This window comes from Carettochelys insculpta, chromosome 1 (assembly GCF_033958435.1).
Source record: "Carettochelys insculpta isolate YL-2023 chromosome 1, ASM3395843v1, whole genome shotgun sequence".
Classification (NCBI taxonomy): Eukaryota; Metazoa; Chordata; order Testudines; family Carettochelyidae; genus Carettochelys; species Carettochelys insculpta.
In genome coordinates, this window is record NC_134137.1 from 312571782 (window position 1) to 312591185 (window position 19404).

The 19404-nt window shown below is 45.1% G+C and overlaps 1 protein-coding gene across 1 annotated transcript; it reads left to right on the forward strand.

The window, feature by feature from the left end:
* Window positions 1-894: 894 nt before the first annotated feature.
* IL26 (interleukin 26) lies at window positions 895-7485 on the forward strand. The gene is made up of 5 exons (XM_075004216.1): window positions 895-1062; window positions 1496-1552; window positions 2957-3088; window positions 7249-7314; window positions 7399-7485. The coding sequence occupies exons 1-5, from the start codon at window positions 895-897 to the stop codon at window positions 7483-7485; spliced, it is 510 nt and encodes a 169-aa protein (XP_074860317.1).
* The last annotated feature ends 11919 nt before the right edge of the window (window positions 7486-19404 follow it).

A 19404-nucleotide genomic window follows, 5' to 3' on the forward strand; every position in this document is an offset into this window, starting at 1 on the left:
CAGGGTTGCTAGGGAGTAATTCAGCTGCAGTCAGTGACTCTAATTAGAGAGGTTCAGGCAGACGGCAAAATCCCGTGCTAGCTACCACAGCTCCCCTTCCACCCAAAATACACACTTTTAAAAATGACTGAACAGTGCTCATGTGCTAAGAAAAATAACCAGGAAAACTACACAGAACACCACTGTGAGGTACCTAGTAATTCTCACCACAATGTCCTTCATGGTGGTTCAGTGTTACCCCTTTATATTTCCAATAAAGTGACACCTTAAAAAATTAAAATAAGTGGTATTTTCTCTACTATGACAGGTTATTTCATAATGTACTTATAGCACCGAAGGACTTCATGAGCTCATACACAATCTTTAAAACACAAGATCACAAGTGTAATGCCATCTTAGGGCATTTCTAATGTTTTTAAAAGGGTTTCAGACTATGATATGAATTTTGGAAAAATGTTGCCATTGTATTTTGCACATGTCCTTTACACTTGAGGAAATATTCAGCTATCCACTAGCATCGTCACAAAACCAAAACCAAGTTAACCATTTTTTTCTTCAGTAGACCGCTGAAGAAAAAGAAAGAAGCCTTTCAATGTGAGAGTGAAGCTTTTCTTTCTTGGAAACCTAGCCCGTACTGCCAGGAAATATGGAGATGGCTTTTATGAACGTCACAGATAGTGTGGTCAAACGAGTTGAAAGTGGAGCAAGATGTATAAAAATAGAGCAAGAAAAGGGATCTACTAACACATCAGCAATACATTATCTATATGAACATCTCAGCAAAGAAGCTGCTTGGAGGGTTAAAAGAATTAGGTTAGCCTGTGTCATGTAATCAGTCCTGCTATTCCCCACAGGTGGCTGTGACTCTCCCAGAGGCAGGAAGGTGTTGGGACAATGAGACCATATTCTCTTTTCAGGTCTTGTCTTCTTTTAGTTCTCGTGTGTCTATTCATTGAAGACAAGGAGGCATCCTCAAGCAAGAACAGCTGTCGAAAAGAAATGCTCTCCAAAATGACAGAGAACTTGTATGTCAAGGCAACTACTATCATAGCATCTATTCCAGTAAGTTAATCCCATCAATTGGACAGATTATATGTTCATTTTTACTTATTTACAGTGTTTTTTACAGCATCTGAGCACCTGGCAGTTTAATAAATTAATCCCCACAATCTTATTGTGAGGAAGGGCATTATTAGTACCTCAATTTTAAAGGTGGGTAGAACAAGGGGCCACAGCAAGTTAAGAAACTTTTCCATGGTCATAAAGGAAGTGTGTGTGGCTGGGTTGGGAACTGACTTCTTGTCTCAAGTATAACTTATTGCTAGTATTTATATGTATTGCCATACGTAGTACCTAGGACCCCCAGCCGTGGCTCAAGACCCCTTTGTTCTAGCTGCTGCACAAACAGAACAAAAAGCTCATCCTTGTTTGGATCTGGAGGAGAAGGTTAGATGTATGTTAATCTAAATTAACATGAATATGTTATGCCTTATAGAAAGATCTCATCAAGAACAGAAGATTGTTAAAAAAGACAACTAGAAAGTTGTTTATGGTAAGATCTGGATTCTTTGTTTTCCACTGCTTTGATCAGAATTTGTTCTGAACTAGGTCAGAGTGGCTGATTGAAAGGAATGATTTCTGATACAGAATTTGGTGACTTGTGATTAGTTCTGAGGGAAAATATTAGACTGAAAAACATATATTGAGAAACTGCCTAGGGAGGGTATGAGTACCACCGGGCCTATTAACACTGGAGAAGGTTCTCTGACAGGTCACACAGGACTGAGATGTAGGAGGTGAGTACAGGCAAGGGAAGGGCTGCGTCACTGTAGAGCCAGGTGGTGGCAGCTGGAGGCGTTTCTGTCTCTGTATAAGGCAGAGGCTGGCATAGCATCTGGGAGGACAATTGGGAAGACCAGTAGTGGTGCTTGGGCTGGTGGTGGGGGGAAGGTGGCATATGTTCAAAGAAGATGCACTTGCTACACCAATAGAAGCAGCGCAGCAGGTGCCTTTTCCCAGCTGTGCTTTCCAAGGGCTAGCTAGTTCACCTGAGGGTCGAGATCATAGTCATGCCCCCAGCGTGCCCATATATGTCACTCCACACAGCACTTGGGAATCCAAAGCAGCTGCTTTGACTATTTCACCCTTCGTCCCCACCCTACCAGTAGTGCAGTGGAAGAGGAGAATTGGCTCCCCAGAGGTCCTCCTCCCCCAGTGAATGAATATAAAGGCACCTATAATTTGGCCTGAAAATGTAATTCAGGCTTCACCATATTTGACATATGTCTATGTTTTAGGTCACAAAATAAAAGCTGCATTGGCTGTGTTTTTGTGTCTCGCTTTCGGGTTAGCACAATGGCTACGTCTACACTAGCCCCTTCTTTTCAAAGGGGGCATGGTAATGAGCGAGGTCAGAAGATGCTAATGAGGCAAATATGCAGTGCCTCATTAGCATAATTGTGACCATGGCAATTCGAAAGTGTTGCTTTCGAATCACATGCTGTCCGTGTAGACAGGGGCCTTTCGAAAGGAGCCCCCAGACTTCAAAAGCCCCTTATTCCCAAAACCAAATCGGAATAAGGGGCTTTTGAAGTCTGGGGGCTCCTTTTGGAAGGCCCCTGTCTACCCGCGATTCAAAAGCGGCACTTTCAAATTGCTGCAGCCACATTTATGCATCTTCCAACCTTGTTCATTACCGTGCTCCTTTTGAAAAGAAGGGACTAGAGTATACGTAGCCGATATGGCACTGTCTGGGTTGCAAAAATCCCAGGGTACTGTTTATTGCTAAAAAATGAAAAAGCAAATGGGTGTTGATTGAGAGGAGAAAGAAAATGATGAAAGCATTCCTAGAGCCTGTGCATTTTACCACTGCTGAATTTTATAAAGCTTAAAATTTCAGCCAGATTTGATGCAACAGTTTCACATTGAACTAACATTTGACTTATTTTGGTTTCAGAAAAATTGCAGTGTTCGAGATCAGCTTCTCTCCTTCTATATGAAAAATATTTTTGGAAGCCTTGGCAATGGAAGTGACAGGGTGTACATGCTGAGTGCCTTTCAGACCCTACAGGAGAACCTTAGCAACTGTGTGAGTACTCTCCTAAGGGCACCTGACTATCCTGAGCACCAGAAAAGGGCTAAATCGTATGTTCAGTATGCAACTCCTTGGGCAGGGTGATTGAGAGTCACAGCTCCTTGGGGCCATGTCTACACACCAGCATTATTTTGGAATAAGCTATTCTGGAATAGCCTGTATTCCCTGTGTAGACAGCCCCTATTCTGAAATATCTATTTTGGAATAGGAGCTATTCCTTATAGAATGAGGTTTACCAAATTTGAAATAAGCTCTCCGCCATTACAAAATTATTTCAAAATGGCAGTTTTGCTGTGTAGATGCTCACAAAGTTATTTTGGAATGGCAGCCATTATTTCCAAAATAACTTTGCAGTGCAGACACATCCTTAGAGTCAGGCCTTCTTAGTTAAAAATAAGTATTTTAGAGTTTAGATTTCTGGATATTGCAAGGAACTATATTGAAAACATTTATAGAAGGGGAAAGTCTTCCTTTATTTCATTTATAAAAAGAGGTTTTTGAGGAAAAAATAATATTAGTTTCAGAATTTGCTATACATCATGCTTTCTCATTTTTGTCATCTTAATAGGATTTTTAAAAGAAAACACTACCATGATTTGAAATCAGTGATACAAAACTGTACATAAGAATAATAGAATATGTGGACAAAGAATACAACCACAGAATACTTTACACAAAGTCCTGGATTCCTCTACCACTTCACCCCCATGTAATTTAGCAATCTCACAACCCCCTTATTTGCATGTCTGTTTTCTCTTTGAGGTCAGATACATTCTTCCCATATTACCTAACTTCTTCCTTTTTATAATTTAGTCTTTTGTATAAGATGCTCATAAGAACGCATTTCTTCCATGCCAACATACCAGTGTCTGAGGAATGGCACACAAAGATGGTTCCATCTTCTCGGAATCAAGTTCTTTGGATAACCAAGGGCAATAATAGTAACACATTATCAAACAAACACCTTGTATATAATCCCATGTACTCCAGAAAAGTCATATCACTAAAATAGCTCTGACTGAGCCAGTACCACATGATTTCATACTACATATAAATAGAAACAGCAGTGCGTATAAAATGTATGAACACTGGGGGGCAGAATTATTTTAGGAATTGTTTTGGGGCAGTTTTATGATGTGTATTTTAAAGAAGATCACATTAGATCATCACATTGAATATGAATCTACGAACAGTTATTTAAAAAAAATTCAGTTTTGTCCCTGTGGTGTACTGTATCACTGTTTAAATGCGTAAAGAATCATGTCCATACGATATGGAAGACTGAACAGTTCTGGAGTTCCATTTTGAGCATCTGGTAGAGATGCATTAAATCCATCTGTCCGGGGTTGGCCTGGGAGGTCACCAGGAGAAATGCTCCCATTGTCTTCCCTCAGTGAAGACAGTGAGGTAAGTTGATTTCAGATATTTCAATTCTAGCTATGCAGTTGCTGTAGCTAGAACTGAGCTTCTGAAATTGACCTATTCCCCTAGGGTAAAAGAATCCTAAAAAGATATGTTAGCATATTTTTTCATTAAAAAAACAAACCAGCAATCATGTAGGACTTTAAAGACTAACAAAATTATTTATTAGAAAAGTTATATCATTATCCATTGCTTATGTTTACATTTTCTGGTAAAAGTTAAAGGCAATCTGAATCTTTGTAATTTTCTTTTCTTTCCTTTTCTTTTGCTTGATTTGTTAACAAGAAATATGAAAGTTTGACTTCCTCATTTAGAGGAGAAGGACTGAAAATTAGTAAGACTATGACATCACAAAAGATTTTAACCTGAAGAATTGAGAGGAATGGGGATCTTTAGTTAAAGTGCCCCAATTTTTGAATCACTTGGAAAAGTTCATATTCATTTTTGAATCACTCGGAAAAATTCTTAAAGTCACATGGTCAGTAAAAGACAATGCCAATGGCTTAATGCTTCTGACTTTGGTGGCTTGATGACTTGTGTGTGGGGTCATTTTTTTATGCTTTTTGGGAGAATGAATCTCTTCCAGGTTTGTCCTCCAGTTAGAGTTGACATATCTGAGCTTTCAAAAAAAGAGGACACCCCTGCGAGAGAGTGTACCTGTATCAGTATCTACCCACTCATGTTGCATTCATGTTTCATAGTATATACAGTACATGAATACAATGTGAGTGAGTAGATACTGATACAGATACACTCCCTCGCAGGGTTGCCCTCTTTTTTGAAAGTTCAAATATGGCAACATTCCAAATCGTGAGTTCCTGCTTTGCCATCAATATAGTCAGTTCACATTCTTATTATTTGCACTGTGGTAGCACTGAGAAGTTCCACTCAGGTTTGGGGCTCCCTATGCCAGCTGATGTACAGGTACAGGATAAAGGACACTCCCTGACCCAGAGCAGAAGGGAGAAGAATCAAAGTCAATTTCACAAGGACATGTCAGTGATCTCAGCATCTCATGGACTCCCTGGAAGCAGAGGTTCAGACCTCAGCTGCTTAGCACTTCATCCTTCCAAATAAAGGGTCTTGAATCTTTTATCCTTATGAGGAGTGATACTTTACTCCTGGAGCAGGCCCACTTGCTTTTTCATTTGAGCACATGAACAGTTTTAACTATTTTTCCGAAGAGTCAAAGTTAGCAAGTCTTTACGTTTGTTTCCTTCTCTAACACTGCCGCCAGCACCCTAGGGCCCCATCTGCTGGCGGATGTCATGAAGGTCACTGCAAGAGGAACCATAGACAGCTGAATAGAAGAAAAGAGCATTCACAATGACAAAAGACATATACTGGACCAGTGTCCCACTGAGTTCTAGTCTTTAATTTTCACAGTATGGGTTAAACTAAATAAACTCTTTCCCTCCATAGCCCAGCTCCACTTTAACCCTTCAGTGATTACATACATTTCTGTGTCAGATACCAGTATGCAGCTAGTTGGATCTCACTTCTTGACACTAACCTCCATAGCTTCCTTGTAAGATTTAGCTGGAGGAGTAAGTGGTTGTTAGACTTATTCTAGCAAGACTGCCAGTGATTTCTATGGGAATTAAATGTTATCAGTTAAAGAGTGTGGGGTTGGCCCTGGAATTAGCACTAAAAATGGGAAGAACAATCTTTAAAATGTCAGATGGAAACATATATTAATTATGTCAATAGTTTCAACTCATTTCAACTCACCATGCCAGAGAACAGAATTTCACTTCCTTTTTTGTACAGGTCTTATAGCAGGAGGAGGTTGCAAAATGTCAGTGGTCCCTTGCAGAAGTTTCACTGTTTTATGTTTTAGATCATTAACCTGTGTGTTCACATCTCTTCTGAAAGCACAGACAACTTAACCCAGTGGTTTCCGACCTGGTGGTCCATAAGGTTATTGCAGGGGGGTCCTTGAAAAAAAAAGATAATAGAAAATAAGTTCTAATTAAATTACAAAGTTGCAATCAATTATTATTTTTAAATTAAATATCTTTCAATAATGTTATTAACTGCTGTCCAAAAATCTATGTGGTGGTTTCCTTTCTCATTTAAGCCGTGTCTACACTTGTCCAAAATTTCAAAAGGGCCATGTTAATGGCCAACTCCGAGAATACCAATGAGGCGCTGAAATGAATATTCAGTGCCTCATTAGCATGCTACCGGCCACAGCACTTTGGAAGTACTGTGTTTCGATCACGTGTGGCTCATCTGCATGGGGCCCTTTTTGAAAGGACCCTGCAAACATCAAAATCCCTGTATTCCTATCAGCTGATTTTGATGTTTGCTGGGTCCTTTCGAAAAGGGCCCCGTGTAGATGAGCCACACGTGATTGAAACACGGAACTTTCGAAGTGCCGTGGCTGGCAGCATTCTAATGATGTGGCCATTAGCATGTCCCTTTTGAAATTTTGGTCAAGTGTAGACACAGCCTTAATGAAGTGTACACAGCAGCTGGAACTGGCTTTTATGGGGGTCCATGAATGCTTTCAGGGGTGATTGGGGATCTGCACCAGTGAAAAGACTGGGAACCTTTGACCTAACTTGTTTACAAAAGCAAGCATGGTCCAAACACCACTACCTTTACACCTCTGTACCAGGAACCCTGAGAAGGCCATATACTGGACTCTGTTCTTCCTTACTACCAATTACGTACACCAAACTCCACGTTACACAAGCTCTGATGATTTTTTCTTCTTGTTCCTTCAGCTGCCATGTGCTCCATCCGCTAAAGTAACTATGGCTGTCAAAAAAATAAAGAACATATTTGATAAGGTAAAACTGTGAGAGCAATTTCAATGTTGCATTGCTTGAAAACATGGCTGACCTTTGCTGGTAACACCTTTCTCTTTCTGACAGCTTGGAGAGAAGGGCATCTACAAAGCCATCAGTGAACTCAACATTCTCCTTCCCTGGATTCAGACGTACATAAAGACCATCACATAAAAGTCCAGGAAAGTGCCACAAGTAAAACGCCAGCACACAGAGGAACACTGCACACCAAGCAAGCGAAAAAAAAAACACTGCATGTCCTCAGAAAGGGGATTATGTAACCAGCCTGGCAGTAACTGCATCATACTGAAAAAGTGCTTGTGGTTCACAACGGTTCCCATCGATGCCAGTGGTGGGAGCAAATTAAGGCTTACATGGAGCACTTTGGAAATTCCCACCCAAAGACTGTACATTCCAGCAGCATTCCCAGCAAATAAGTCCAGTACCACTGGTGGGTCAGATAGCCTTTACTAGTACTTCACTCATTGCTTTGTCCTTTGGGGGAAAGCCCTGTAACTAGTGCTTTAAATTTGAGCACAAGCACGTCTAATTACCTCACTGGCGTTTGCCTTTAGTGCTTGCTTGCTTTTGTGCTTTGTTAAAGATACAGACACTGCTGGTGTGTCATGTTCTTTATGTAAATGAGACAGGTTAAGTATTTGTCGTTACTGGTAAGTCAAGGTATTTCATAAAGTCTAATAAATATATACCATTGTTAGTGACACAACATCTGCCTATTCCTCACGTATGTTCTTTCAGAGGAAGCCCTGACTGATTCGGAGAGTCACAATCTGGCTTGTGCCCTGCTGTTGGGAGCACAGCTGAAGGCTACCATCGGTGCTGGAACTGAGGGGACTTGTGTGTCAAAGGGCCAGGCCTCCCTCACTTTTTAATAAAAGAAAGTTATGTATGGTGAGAAAAATATCAAAGGCGCTGGGTCAGGTGTTCATAGGGGTCTCGCTACCACCCCAGCTTGTGCCAAGGTTCACACTATACGGTGTCACAGGACCCTTCATTGCTGTTACTTGGTCCAGCAGCGGCCTTTCAACAACACAGTATGGCTGGTAAGGGAGAGGAGCAGCTTTCGGCTGTGAGGAGTCGGGAGGAAGAATGACTTGGCCCATGTCTTTGCAGTGCTCAACCTTTCCCCTCTGCTGCCTGGTGACTGGAAGCAGCTTCCATCTCTTCCTGCCTGCACACTATCAAAAGGCATCTAAAGCCCCGAGGCTACTGCGTGTCACCAGCATAAGCCAGTCGCCCCCTCTCCTTTGGCTGCACCACAGGCAGGGAGGGGTTAAGCACTGTGACATTGTGCACTGAGGTCCCAGGGAACATGACTGTAGGGGCTTCAGTGGCCATGGCACCCAGACAGACTAAGCTTTCCAGGGAGGAGTACCCCCTGCAGGAGGGGCAGCACAACATGGAGCTGCTGCCTTGGGAACAAAGCCTAAGGGATGGAGCAGCCTCAGGCTCCCTGTGGTGAGTACTGGGGCCAAGCTTTGCAGTGGGGCAGGGTGAAGTGGGGCAAAGATGGTACTAAGCCCCTGCTCAGAGAGCTGCTGTACAGCCTGCAAGTTCAGAGCAGGAACAGGCTGAAAATCACTTCCCCCACCCCGCACCCCAGGGGTGGTTAGAACGAAAGTGGTCTTTTTTATGTTTGTTCATGCCTTAAATGGCTACGGTGGCAAGGCACCCCCATGTTGTGCCCCTCTCTCCCCTTGGCTGGAGGGCTCAGGCTGCCCCCTCTGTCTCTTGGGGATAGGTGTTCAGTCTCTTTCCCTTAGTCATGGCCAGGGCTTTCAGCCTCACCAGGGTGGGAAGGGAGCCCAGACACTCTTCTCTAGAGCTCCTCCCTCCCTCCCCTGCTGTCTTTTGTGGACACTGATGGTCTCCTTACCTGTCTCATCTCTTCTGATCTCACTTTCCACTACTTCCCTACTTCATCCACGCACCCCTCTCCCTACTCCCCTGACTGGGATGGCTTTTAAAAGCCCTCCCAGCACGCCTGCCGTGAGATCCACTGGCTCTCCTTACTTAATGGCAGTCCCTCTCTCTTGTTTTCACCTGTGTGCTTAAACAGCTGTTTTCCTTCCTCCCCTCGCCTGGGCTATGTCCTGGGCTGCCTTTCCCCCTTCCTGCCAGGGTCTGCTAGCCTAACCCGCACATACTACGTTTTGAACTCTGGTTATTTACATTATAGTTATAGGCTGTGGGACATTTAAGTAGTATTTTAACTCCTTATTCCTCCCCCACCCTCTACTTCTACAAGACTGTATCTGCACTAGCAAATTCTATTGGAAGATTTTTCAAAAGAAGGGGGCTCCTTCAAAAGGTCCCATGGAGCAACTACACACAAAAAGCATCCTTTCAAAAGTAAATGGAAAGAATGTGACAGTCCTTTCGAAAGCGCTCTTCCACTCCTGTTTTAGGAAGAGCACCTTCTTTAGAAAGAAAACATGCAGATGCACACCAGGGCCCTTCTTTTGAAAGAGCAGGCCCTGTGGCACCTGAATTTTTGATCCCTGGCCCATTCTTTCAAAAGGGCGGGGGGTGGGGTCTGTACGGACGCTCTCTTTCAAAATAGCAGATCACTCTTTTGATGCGCTTTTTTGTGTGTGGATGTGCTCTTTCAAAAGAAGCTCTTTCGGAAGAGTAATAGAGAGATAGCCATGCTAGTCTATATACTGTCAAAACAAAAAAGCAGTCCAGCAGCACTTTAATGACTAACAAAATAATTTATTAGGTGATGAGACTTTCGTGGGACAGACCCACTGTTGATCTGAAGAAGTGGGTCTGTCCCACGAGAGCTCATCACCTAATAAATTATTTTGTTAGTCTTTAAAGTGCTACTGGATGGCTTTTTTCTTTCGGAAGAGATATTCCAGAAGGGCTTCTTTCAAAGGATCTCTGTAGTGTAGACGTAGCCAAATGTCCTGGCACTCTTGCATGCTACTCCTTACTGAAGCTGGATCATAGGGCTCCAATTCACCCTTTACTGAAATCCATTCAGATGTGGTCCATACTATCTTCCTCCATGAGCATTTCTTGTCTTACTTGGCCAGGATGGCTCAGGGACCCACTGCACAGCTTGGTCTACTCTGCCTCCTCAAATAGCACTGGTATGTATTGCAAAAGCAGGATTTTGCTCATTGTATACACAGTGTCAAGCAATAGGCAGTGACAATTAGCAATGCACTCTAATTTTCTTTAGCATCAATGACTTCATTTTAAAATTTGATACCAACATTTTGATAGATTTCTGGAAACCTGTCAGAAATCACAGCAGCAGTTATGGATGACAAGCTATTATTTTCAATCACTGGGTTAATTATGGTGATTGATCCCAGGCCAACCCCTCTGTCGCTCATGCAGTAGAACAGAAAACAATCCCTTTATATTTATGTATCACATGAAGAATGATGAGATGAAGAAATGAGCCTTTCCACACAAGCAATGAACTGTCATAACATCAGCTCATCAGCTTTGCATTCTGGCAATTAACTTCCAGCAGTAGGACTTAATATACACTGAAATATGGCATTTTCCGCTGTTAAATTACAAGGGCTGCAGCTTTTGAACAAATGGTATTGATTGTATTGCGTGTTTCGATGGAAATAACAGAATACATATCAGTGACAGAATGCATTTCAGTGCTCAGTGATACTAGCACAAATTGTTTGCTGGTATAAACTGATGTAGCGCTGTTGATTTCTGTGGAGATAAATTAATTTGCATCACAGGAGAATTTGGTATACACTGTATAAAGAACTGAACTAGATGTTTCAGGACAAAGAGAAGAGCAGTGTCAGTCTTGTAGCTGGGCACAATGACGTTGATACATACTATACTGACACTTATAAATCCCACAAACCATCCTGAATAATACATTCTATATATACTAGCAGATTTACCTGGCATTGCTTGGGTCCTTAACTCAATTAAGCTTTTTTAAAAAATGACAATGTATATGTTTTATTTATATGATTGTATTTCTCAAAAATACACTGTTATTTTTATGAAGTTAATTTTTATTTTGGATTTTTAAAGAAAGGAGTGTTAAAATATGTTCATTTAATTTTTAAGTATTTTTTTACATGGGAGTTCTATCAAGTGGATTATTTTTCTTCATTCCTGTAAACCCTTATCATTCAGTATGTTTCAACAAAAAAAGGGCTAAAGTCAGTTTGGTTTCCAATAACATTTTCTTTTAGTTTTCAAACTGTAAGCATTGTTTTGGAGGTGTCAAAACAGAGCACTACTCCAATTCTCCCAATTTTATCTCTCTTCTGTCTTCTGTAAGGTTTATTGAGAATCAGTCCTGTTCCAGGTCTATTTTGCTGGTTCATCTTGGCTCAATCTCTATTAACATTCACTCAGGCTATGTCTAGAGGGCAACTTAACCTCCAAATAAGCTACACAATTTGTGCTATGCAAATTGCATACTTTGAGTAGATTTTAAAATAGGCTATTTTGGAATATGGCCCTGTCTAAATGTCACTACGTGCGAAAATAAAGCATTATTTTGAGGCACCCCTGTACTCCTTCGGCAATAAGTTGTGCCAGGATGCCAGAATAGTGTGCCCATTATCTTGAAAACTATTTCAAGACAATAAGTGCATTTTTTGACATGGGCCGTTATTTCGGGATACAGCTGTATCCTGAAATAGCACCCACAGTGTAGACGTAGTCTCAGTTATGTCACTTTGGAGGCCTGTGCTTGATTTGGTGATTCTGTCTCTTTGGCTTTATGAGAAGCAATCACTTTACAGGCACATCCATTTTCCTGGCACACTTGAAAGTGCTGTATACTAAATTTGATGGTCCTAGCTCTTACCATTATGGAGGAATTCTTGATCAAATAGAAAAAGAGACAAATTCTCTAAAATATATACTAGGTTCCATAGGTTTGGCAAAAATAAGAGAATATGGAGAGGTCTATCTAAGCTGAGGAAAAAAATCACAGCAGTTTCACAACCCACACAATTTGCTCATAAATTAAACTAAAAAAAACCAAAAACAGTTCAAATATATTCAAAGAGAAGAAATCAGATGTGTTCACCTGAAAAAATAACAGATTGGAATCCTCCCAAAGCTCAAGGCTCTACTTTTCAATCCCTATAAACCTTCTCACTTCATTCCTTCCTTACACTGCTGGAGAAATCTAATGCTTTTAAGTACTCAGTGACAGGATGCATTACTCAGGTTAAAAGGAACAAAAAGGAGGAACTAGAGGTTGAATGGTGAAGAGGAAAAGACTGAAGTTACAAGATTATGAGGGTTTAATTCATCAGGTAATGTCTCTTAGAACCTTAATAAAATGAGTTAACTGGAAGCACTTCAGTTTCACATGGGTAAGGAATGCCTGAAAGTCATTCCTGCTAAAAATAACAGGGAATATATACCCACCAAAAGTGACCTCAGGTTACAATATTTTTGGCACCACAAACTCTGAAGTTCTTGCCCAATGAGGGTAGTACACATACACTTACCTTCTTGTTCCACTAGTGGGCAACCTTGTCATGGGCATTATTCATTTTTGCTGTGTCTACACTGCAGCAATCCTCCGGAAGACAGTTTTATGGACGCTGTCTTCTGGAAGATCACATCTGCACCTAAAACGCAGCCCAAAAGAGCTACTTGTGCTTTTGGAAGAGCACCTCCACACAGCTGTGCACCCTCTTTTGAAAGAATGGAACTGGAAACACCATGGATGGGGTTGCATAGCTGAAAAGCACTTCCTGGTGTGCCGGCCATGTGGGGCCTTAAAGGAACCCACCCAAACACACCCTCCCTATCCATGCTGCTGAAGCCTGCTGAGCTGTTTAAAGTGAAGCTGAGCCTGTGCCCAGTTCTGAACTTTGCTTGCTAGAGACATGGACCCACAGCAGCCGCAGACCCCCAGGATCGTCCAGCTATGCCTACTGGCTGCTACCCTGGAAGTCCTCCTCTGCCTCCTGCAGGGCTGGAGACCCAGCCCTTGGGGACCCGACCTCCCACCCCCCCTGCCAGACCGGCAGATCTGGTCCCACCTCATCAGCACTGACTGGTGGGACTGGGTGGTCATGACCAAGTGGAAGGACGAGCATTGGCTGCAGAACTTCTGGATGAGGAGGGACACCTCCACGGAGCTCTCCGATGCCAGGACACCTTCATACAGCTTTCCCTCTCCATGGAGAAGTGTGTGGCCATCACCTTGTGGAAGTTTGCCATGCCAGACAGCCACCGCTCCATCGAGCAGTAGTTTGGGGTGAGCAAGGTGGCAATTAGAGTCACTCTCTTCCAGGTAAGGCACTAGCCACACCCCGGCCTGGCAACAGGTGGGGGAGGGGCCTGTCAGGCATGTGGGACCCCCAGGGACTGGGGTTGTAAGGGGGTGGGCCGGGGGAGGGGAAGCCCAGCCCCAGGGGAACTGGGATGCTCCACCGCCACATAGGCCCTCTGCTGGAGAGGCTGCCCAGCAGAAGGGTGCCTAGGGAGCCTGGGGGTGAGAGGGCAGGGACAGGGGCAGGGGGAGGGGACCAGGCAATGGGCCCTGGAAGGGGAAGAGGGAGGGGCCCCTGAAGGGGACCGGGGCACCCAGGGTCACTCCCACGAGCCCACCTGCTCTCTGTTCCCTGCAGGTCATCCAAGCCATCAGCTGGCTGCTCTTCCACAGGCTGGTGCATGTCAGGGACCTGGATGCAGCTGTCCCAGGGTTCATTACCCTTCTGTTCCCTGCACTGCTTCAGGGCGATTGATGGCACGTATATTGTTTTCTGCTGCCAGGCCTGCTCTACCTCATCCAGGGCCAGCTGTCACTCTGCCAGGGTGTTCTGGTGGTAGATGGCAGCTGTATAGGCCATGGCCTCCTCGCCCCAGCTGCGGTGTCAGTGCCTCGAGGTGTGGGCCTGCTGGGGTGTGGGCAGTGGGGCAAGTGTGGTCCCACATCTGGGAGCCACAGCCCCTTTAGGCTGGACAGGGTCCTCTGGCCCAGGAGGTGTACCAGGGCTCCCCTGGCCCTTGGATGCCACAGTTGTAAAAGAGGATGCGGGGGTCAGTCACCCATCGTGGCCCAGGAGGCCGGGCACCATGCCCACCATGATCATGTGCCCCACCCATGACCCGAAGGATGCTCAGCACCCTGGGGTGGGGGCAGGGTGTTCATTCACTGTGGCTTGTGCTGTGAGTGGGCAGGGCCACGCCCTCTGGATGATGGTGGCTGTGGCAGGTTCTGTCAGACCCCTACCTAGAGATGTGGCTAGCAGGGGCCAGGGAAGCGAGCAGGCATGGGGGATCCCTCTTCTGGGTGGTGGGTGGGCTGGGTGCAGCCGTTCCCCCTCAGGTTACTCGGTGCAGGAATGTGGCTAGTGGTGCTGCCCAGAGGGGCGTGTAATAGGTGCCACCTGTGGGCGCCCCCACTGGACATGGGTGTGTTTGGGGTGGGCCATCATTCATGTGGACGGGGTAGTCCTCCGCGAGTGGGATGATGTGTGTGGTGCCATTCTCTTCTATGTATGCACAAGGGTGCCCCGTCTACACTGGGGGCAGCTTAGGACGGGATGGGGATGTGGGCCCATGAAGGGGGTCCTGCACAGGGTGCACTCCGGGCTCCCACGGGGGTTGCGAGGGTAGTGATCCCTCCAACGGTGGGCCCCCCCGGCCCTCGGGTGGTATGACTGGCCAGGCTGGGGCAGACGGCAAGTCAGTTGGGCAGCTGGGCATGGGGGGGCCATACCCCAATCACCTCTGGGGACTGGGATGGAGGGGGGGAGTTGCCCAGACATAGGGGTCCTCGTGTGGGCCACACATAGCCGGTCCGTTCCCAAGGCACTCCCTGCAGACATGTGGTTTACAGCACTGTCCACAGATGCAGGGCTGGCTGTTGCGTGCATGCGGGCTGGGGTGGCACTGCTGCATGGGACCCCTTGGGTCGGGGCGTGCCCACACGGCCAGCCTGCTGGCAGGGCAAGGGTTTGCACTGCTCCACCCCATTCCGTCCCAGCCCCTCCCACCCCACCGTGGGGTGTGCCACGCACTGGGCACTTCCCAGCAGGTCCCTCATGGTGGAGGTGGGAGGCCCTGCTGGTGCTGTAAGAGGTTGAGCGCGCCGCGGGAAACGCTACGAGGAGGATGCTGTGCATGAGGTGGTCACGGGGCGGGTGCTGTGAGTCCGTGACCGTCTTCTTGCTTGGCCCCCCACGCGGTGGGGCTGCTGTCTGCTGTCACTGTTTGGGGGGGCGAGGGTGTCCACCCCTCGGGTGAGTACACAGACATGTGGGCACCTGGCTCACGTCCCTGCTCACATGGTGCTGTCACCTTGGTGTGAGGGGGTCTGTGGGACTCACTGCCACTTTAAGGGCTGCTGGAGCACTGAGCCGCAGAGCTCTGCTGGTGCAGAGCGTCTCCATGTTCCCTGCAGCCGCTGCCATGGCAGACTATTCTTTCAGAAGAGGGGTTGCAGAGGGTCTATTCGTACTTTCTTCTGGAGAAACCTTCGGGAAAAGAAAGCTCTTCCTGCAGCAGGAGTGGAGTACAGACTCTGAAAGCAAATGTTTTCTCCAAATGTTTTATACAGGTTGAACCTCTATAGTCCAGCACCCTGGAGACCTGACTGGTGCCAAATGAGAGAATGTGCCAGACCACAGGAGGTCAATGTTGTTTGGCAGCATTGCCAACACTTCCCCTGCTTGCTGGGCTCTTAGAAGACATTTAGGGGTAAATTACAGCTAAATAACAGCACAGAACACTGAGAGCCAGGACTGGTGGCTGTAAACAAACTTTACGGGACCATTGGAAACTTGGCCACACCCATGGTAAGTGGTTGTCCAGCTAACGAAAACCATGCTGGATTATGGATGTTGCCGGACAAGAGAGGTTCAACCTGAACTTTATTTTAAAATGGATTTCCATCTTTTGTCTTTCGGAGTGACCTCTTCTTCCTATGGATGTTAGGCCCACTCCTGCACACCTTTCACTAAAATCTCTTAGCAGTACGGAAATACAGTCCTAACTCTTTCTCCTTTATTTGAATACACATTTCTGCACAAATAAATTACAGCTAACCAAACCTGTTCAGGGAAAAGGAACAGCAACCAGGTGCCAACAAGGAAACAGTGAAACCACCCTTTGTGTTCCCTGTCCAAAGGAAAGGCACAGCAGGACACAGCAATTGCTACTGTTTTGGAAAGGGGCATTAATTCTCAGCAAGTACTTTGAAACCATTGCCTACTGCCAGCTTCAAACTGAAAGATTTATCAAAATGCACGAGGGGTCCAATCCTGCCCTGGACTGTTTTCTCCTGTCTTATGACACACAGGTGACCGTAGGTCAGGACTTCTACAGAACACTCTGCTAAGCAGGAGACATAGGACAGAAGGGGGGGCAGAGACAGGGGTGGAGGGGAGAGAAAATTACTAACTGTTAGGGTCTATTGAGTTAAGTGTCCTGCCTGAGACCACTACAAATATCCACAAAGCTGTCTTTGTGATGCGCAAGGTAATTGCTACCTCTATTTAGACCAAGTGTCAAAGTATTGAATCTGAGCATAAATTCCAGTTCAGAGAAACGTCTGACTCTTCCAGTTAGTCATTTTCCATCCCCCTCCGCCCCACCACTGCCCTGCTTCTGTCCTATGCACCTGATTTGTTAGTTTCTATTTCATTATTTTTGTTTGTATCTCTTTTATATAATCGTTATGCCAATTCCCTTTCAGCACTATTTCCAGTACAGCATTATCTCCAGATCTGAAGAAGAGGGTCTGTCCCACGAAAGCTCATCACCTAATAAATTATGTTGCTACTCTTTAAAATGCTCCACGGCTGCTTTTGTGTTTTGTTAAAACTCTAGATGTCACTCTTGCAGAACAAGACTCAGACTGGTGCCTATTTTCTTTTGCTTCCTGTGTTAGTGGAGAAAGTGTTAGTCTTTGTTGTACAGGTAATTCCTGTTAAAGTAACACTGAGGCCATGTTTACACATGCCCTTCTTTTTCAGAGGGGGCATAACAATGAGGCACTTCGGAACAGGTTAATGCGGCTCTGACGTGCATATTCAGTACCTCACTGGCATAACGATGGCCAGTTGCGCTTCAAAAGTGCTGCTTTCAAAACGCAGACTGGCGTTATAGATGGGGTGCTTTGAAATAAACCACACACTTTGAAATTCCCTCATTCCCAAAGCGAGTCGGCACTTTTGAAGCAGTACTGGCTGCTATTATGCTAATGAGGCACTGAATATGCATGCCAATGCCTCATTAACCTGATCTGAAGTGCCTCATTAACATGCCCCATCTGAAAGGGCGGGGCATGTGGGGACACGACCTGAGAGTCCCAGGAGGCATTTGAAACTGCCTTGTTTGTAAGTGCCACAAGCTATATAAAAATTGAACCTTAAGTTGCAAGGGAGGAAGAATGGGTTTATAGATGTGAAGGACCAGGACTAGGCAGCAATTCCTGGATCAATCGCAGACTTCTTATGTGACCATGGAGAAGTCACTTAGGCTACTTCTACACTACCAAGTATGGTTGATAAAATTTACATGTAAGGAGACTGTGGAATCTCCATCATTGGAGATTTTTAAGAGCAGGTTAGACAGGACGCTTGGTCCTGCCGTGAATGCAGAGGACTGGAGTTGACAAACTCCTGAGGTCCCTTCTGCTTCTAGTATTCTATTATTTTATGTTGATGCCCAAAAGTTGTCAAAACAAAAATTACCAGAGGGTATTCACACTTGCTCCCTCTGTTCACAGAATATGTTCATCCCTAGGGCATCATCATCAAAAGTGTGAGTAATGCATTGTGAGTATGTATCTCATAGTGCTGTGTTGTGGGTAGGCAGAGCTGAACCCTGTGCATCTTGGGATTTCCTCTGAGTTCTCCAAGGTTATGTCTACACAGCAAGATAAATTTGACTTTATTAAAATCGATTTTTTTGCGTTTTTTTATAGATTTGAATTTGAGCATCCTCACCTTCCCACAGGTTCCCCACAAATTCGATTTATTGCTGCCACACACAAGTCACCAAACATCAATTACTGGATCAGTGTATGGTGGGAACCTATCCTGCAGTTCCCTGAGCCCCGTAGCATTCTGGATATTTTCACTGTTGCGGCATGGGAAAAAAATGACCCACAAATGGCTGTGTGTATTTGATGACATCTTCCTACATTTCATTTCCCTGATTCCCCTGCTGTGTTAAGCAAACATCCCTTTTCCCAGCTGGAATCTTGCTTGTATATGTGATTTGCTTTTTATAAGTGAGGGGAGAGGAGGAGTAGCAAAGCAGTTTGAGCATTTGCCTGATGAACCCAGGGCTCAATGTTTTTCATAAGAAGGTCTTCCCACTCCACATGAGTGATCTGGAATTGGTTAACCAATTACTCTAAAGAGAAATTCTGTGTTACTGAAGACCTGAGACAAAGCCCATTGAAATCAATGGGATTCTTTAAAATTTTCTTTTTAAAAAAATGGACAGCTACACCTCTTAGAGCTGGAAGGGACTTCTGGAGGTCATCTACTCCAGTCCTCCACCTGCAGGGCTAAGCACCCTAACATCTATTTGCTCCACTTCCTAAATGGTCTCCTTGGGGATTGAGCTCACCCATGTGGGTTTTAGCAGGCTAATGCTTGAACCACTGAGCTACCCCTCGCCCTGAAAATCTGCTTTGCTGCAGATCCTTAAATGGCCCACTCAAGGACTGAGCTCACAAGCATGGGTTATCAGGCCAATGCTCAAACCACTGAGTTAGCCCCCAGACTTTGCTAGCCTTTGGATCAAGCCCATACTGAGGTATTGCTCTGTCACATTTATTTCTTGATGCTCCGTAATCTAGAAAAGTATCACACTGAATATCTGCCTTCTCAACTTTCGATGGCACTTCCTGTGCCTACCATAGTGCAAGCCCTCAAATATCTTAGCTGCTGGAGGAGACTTCCCCCCAGCAGCAGCAAGCCCACGATCATCTTAGCCACCAAGGGAGAGCTCCGACTGTGGCAGCAAGCCCCCAAATACCTTAGCTGCCGGGGCAGATGTCTCTATAGTGGCAGCAAGCCCCTGAAAATCTTTTGCTCCCTTTGAGCCCTAACTTCGCACAATTCAGGATGTGGTGCTATCTGG

What these genes read in the sequence shown, in the direction of transcription:
- IL26 (XM_075004216.1), top strand. Translation starts at nt 895, where the DNA reads ATGAGACCATATTCTCTTTTCAGGTCTTGTCTTCTTTTAGTTCTCGTG. An exon ending in CTATCATAGCATCTATTCCA is followed by an intron (nt 1,063 to 1,495) that starts GTAAGTTAATCC and finishes TATGCCTTATAG; the next exon opens with AAAGATCTCATCAAGAACAG. An exon ending in TAAAGAACATATTTGATAAG is followed by an intron (nt 7,315 to 7,398) that starts GTAAAACTGTGA and finishes TCTTTCTGACAG; the next exon opens with CTTGGAGAGAAGGGCATCTA.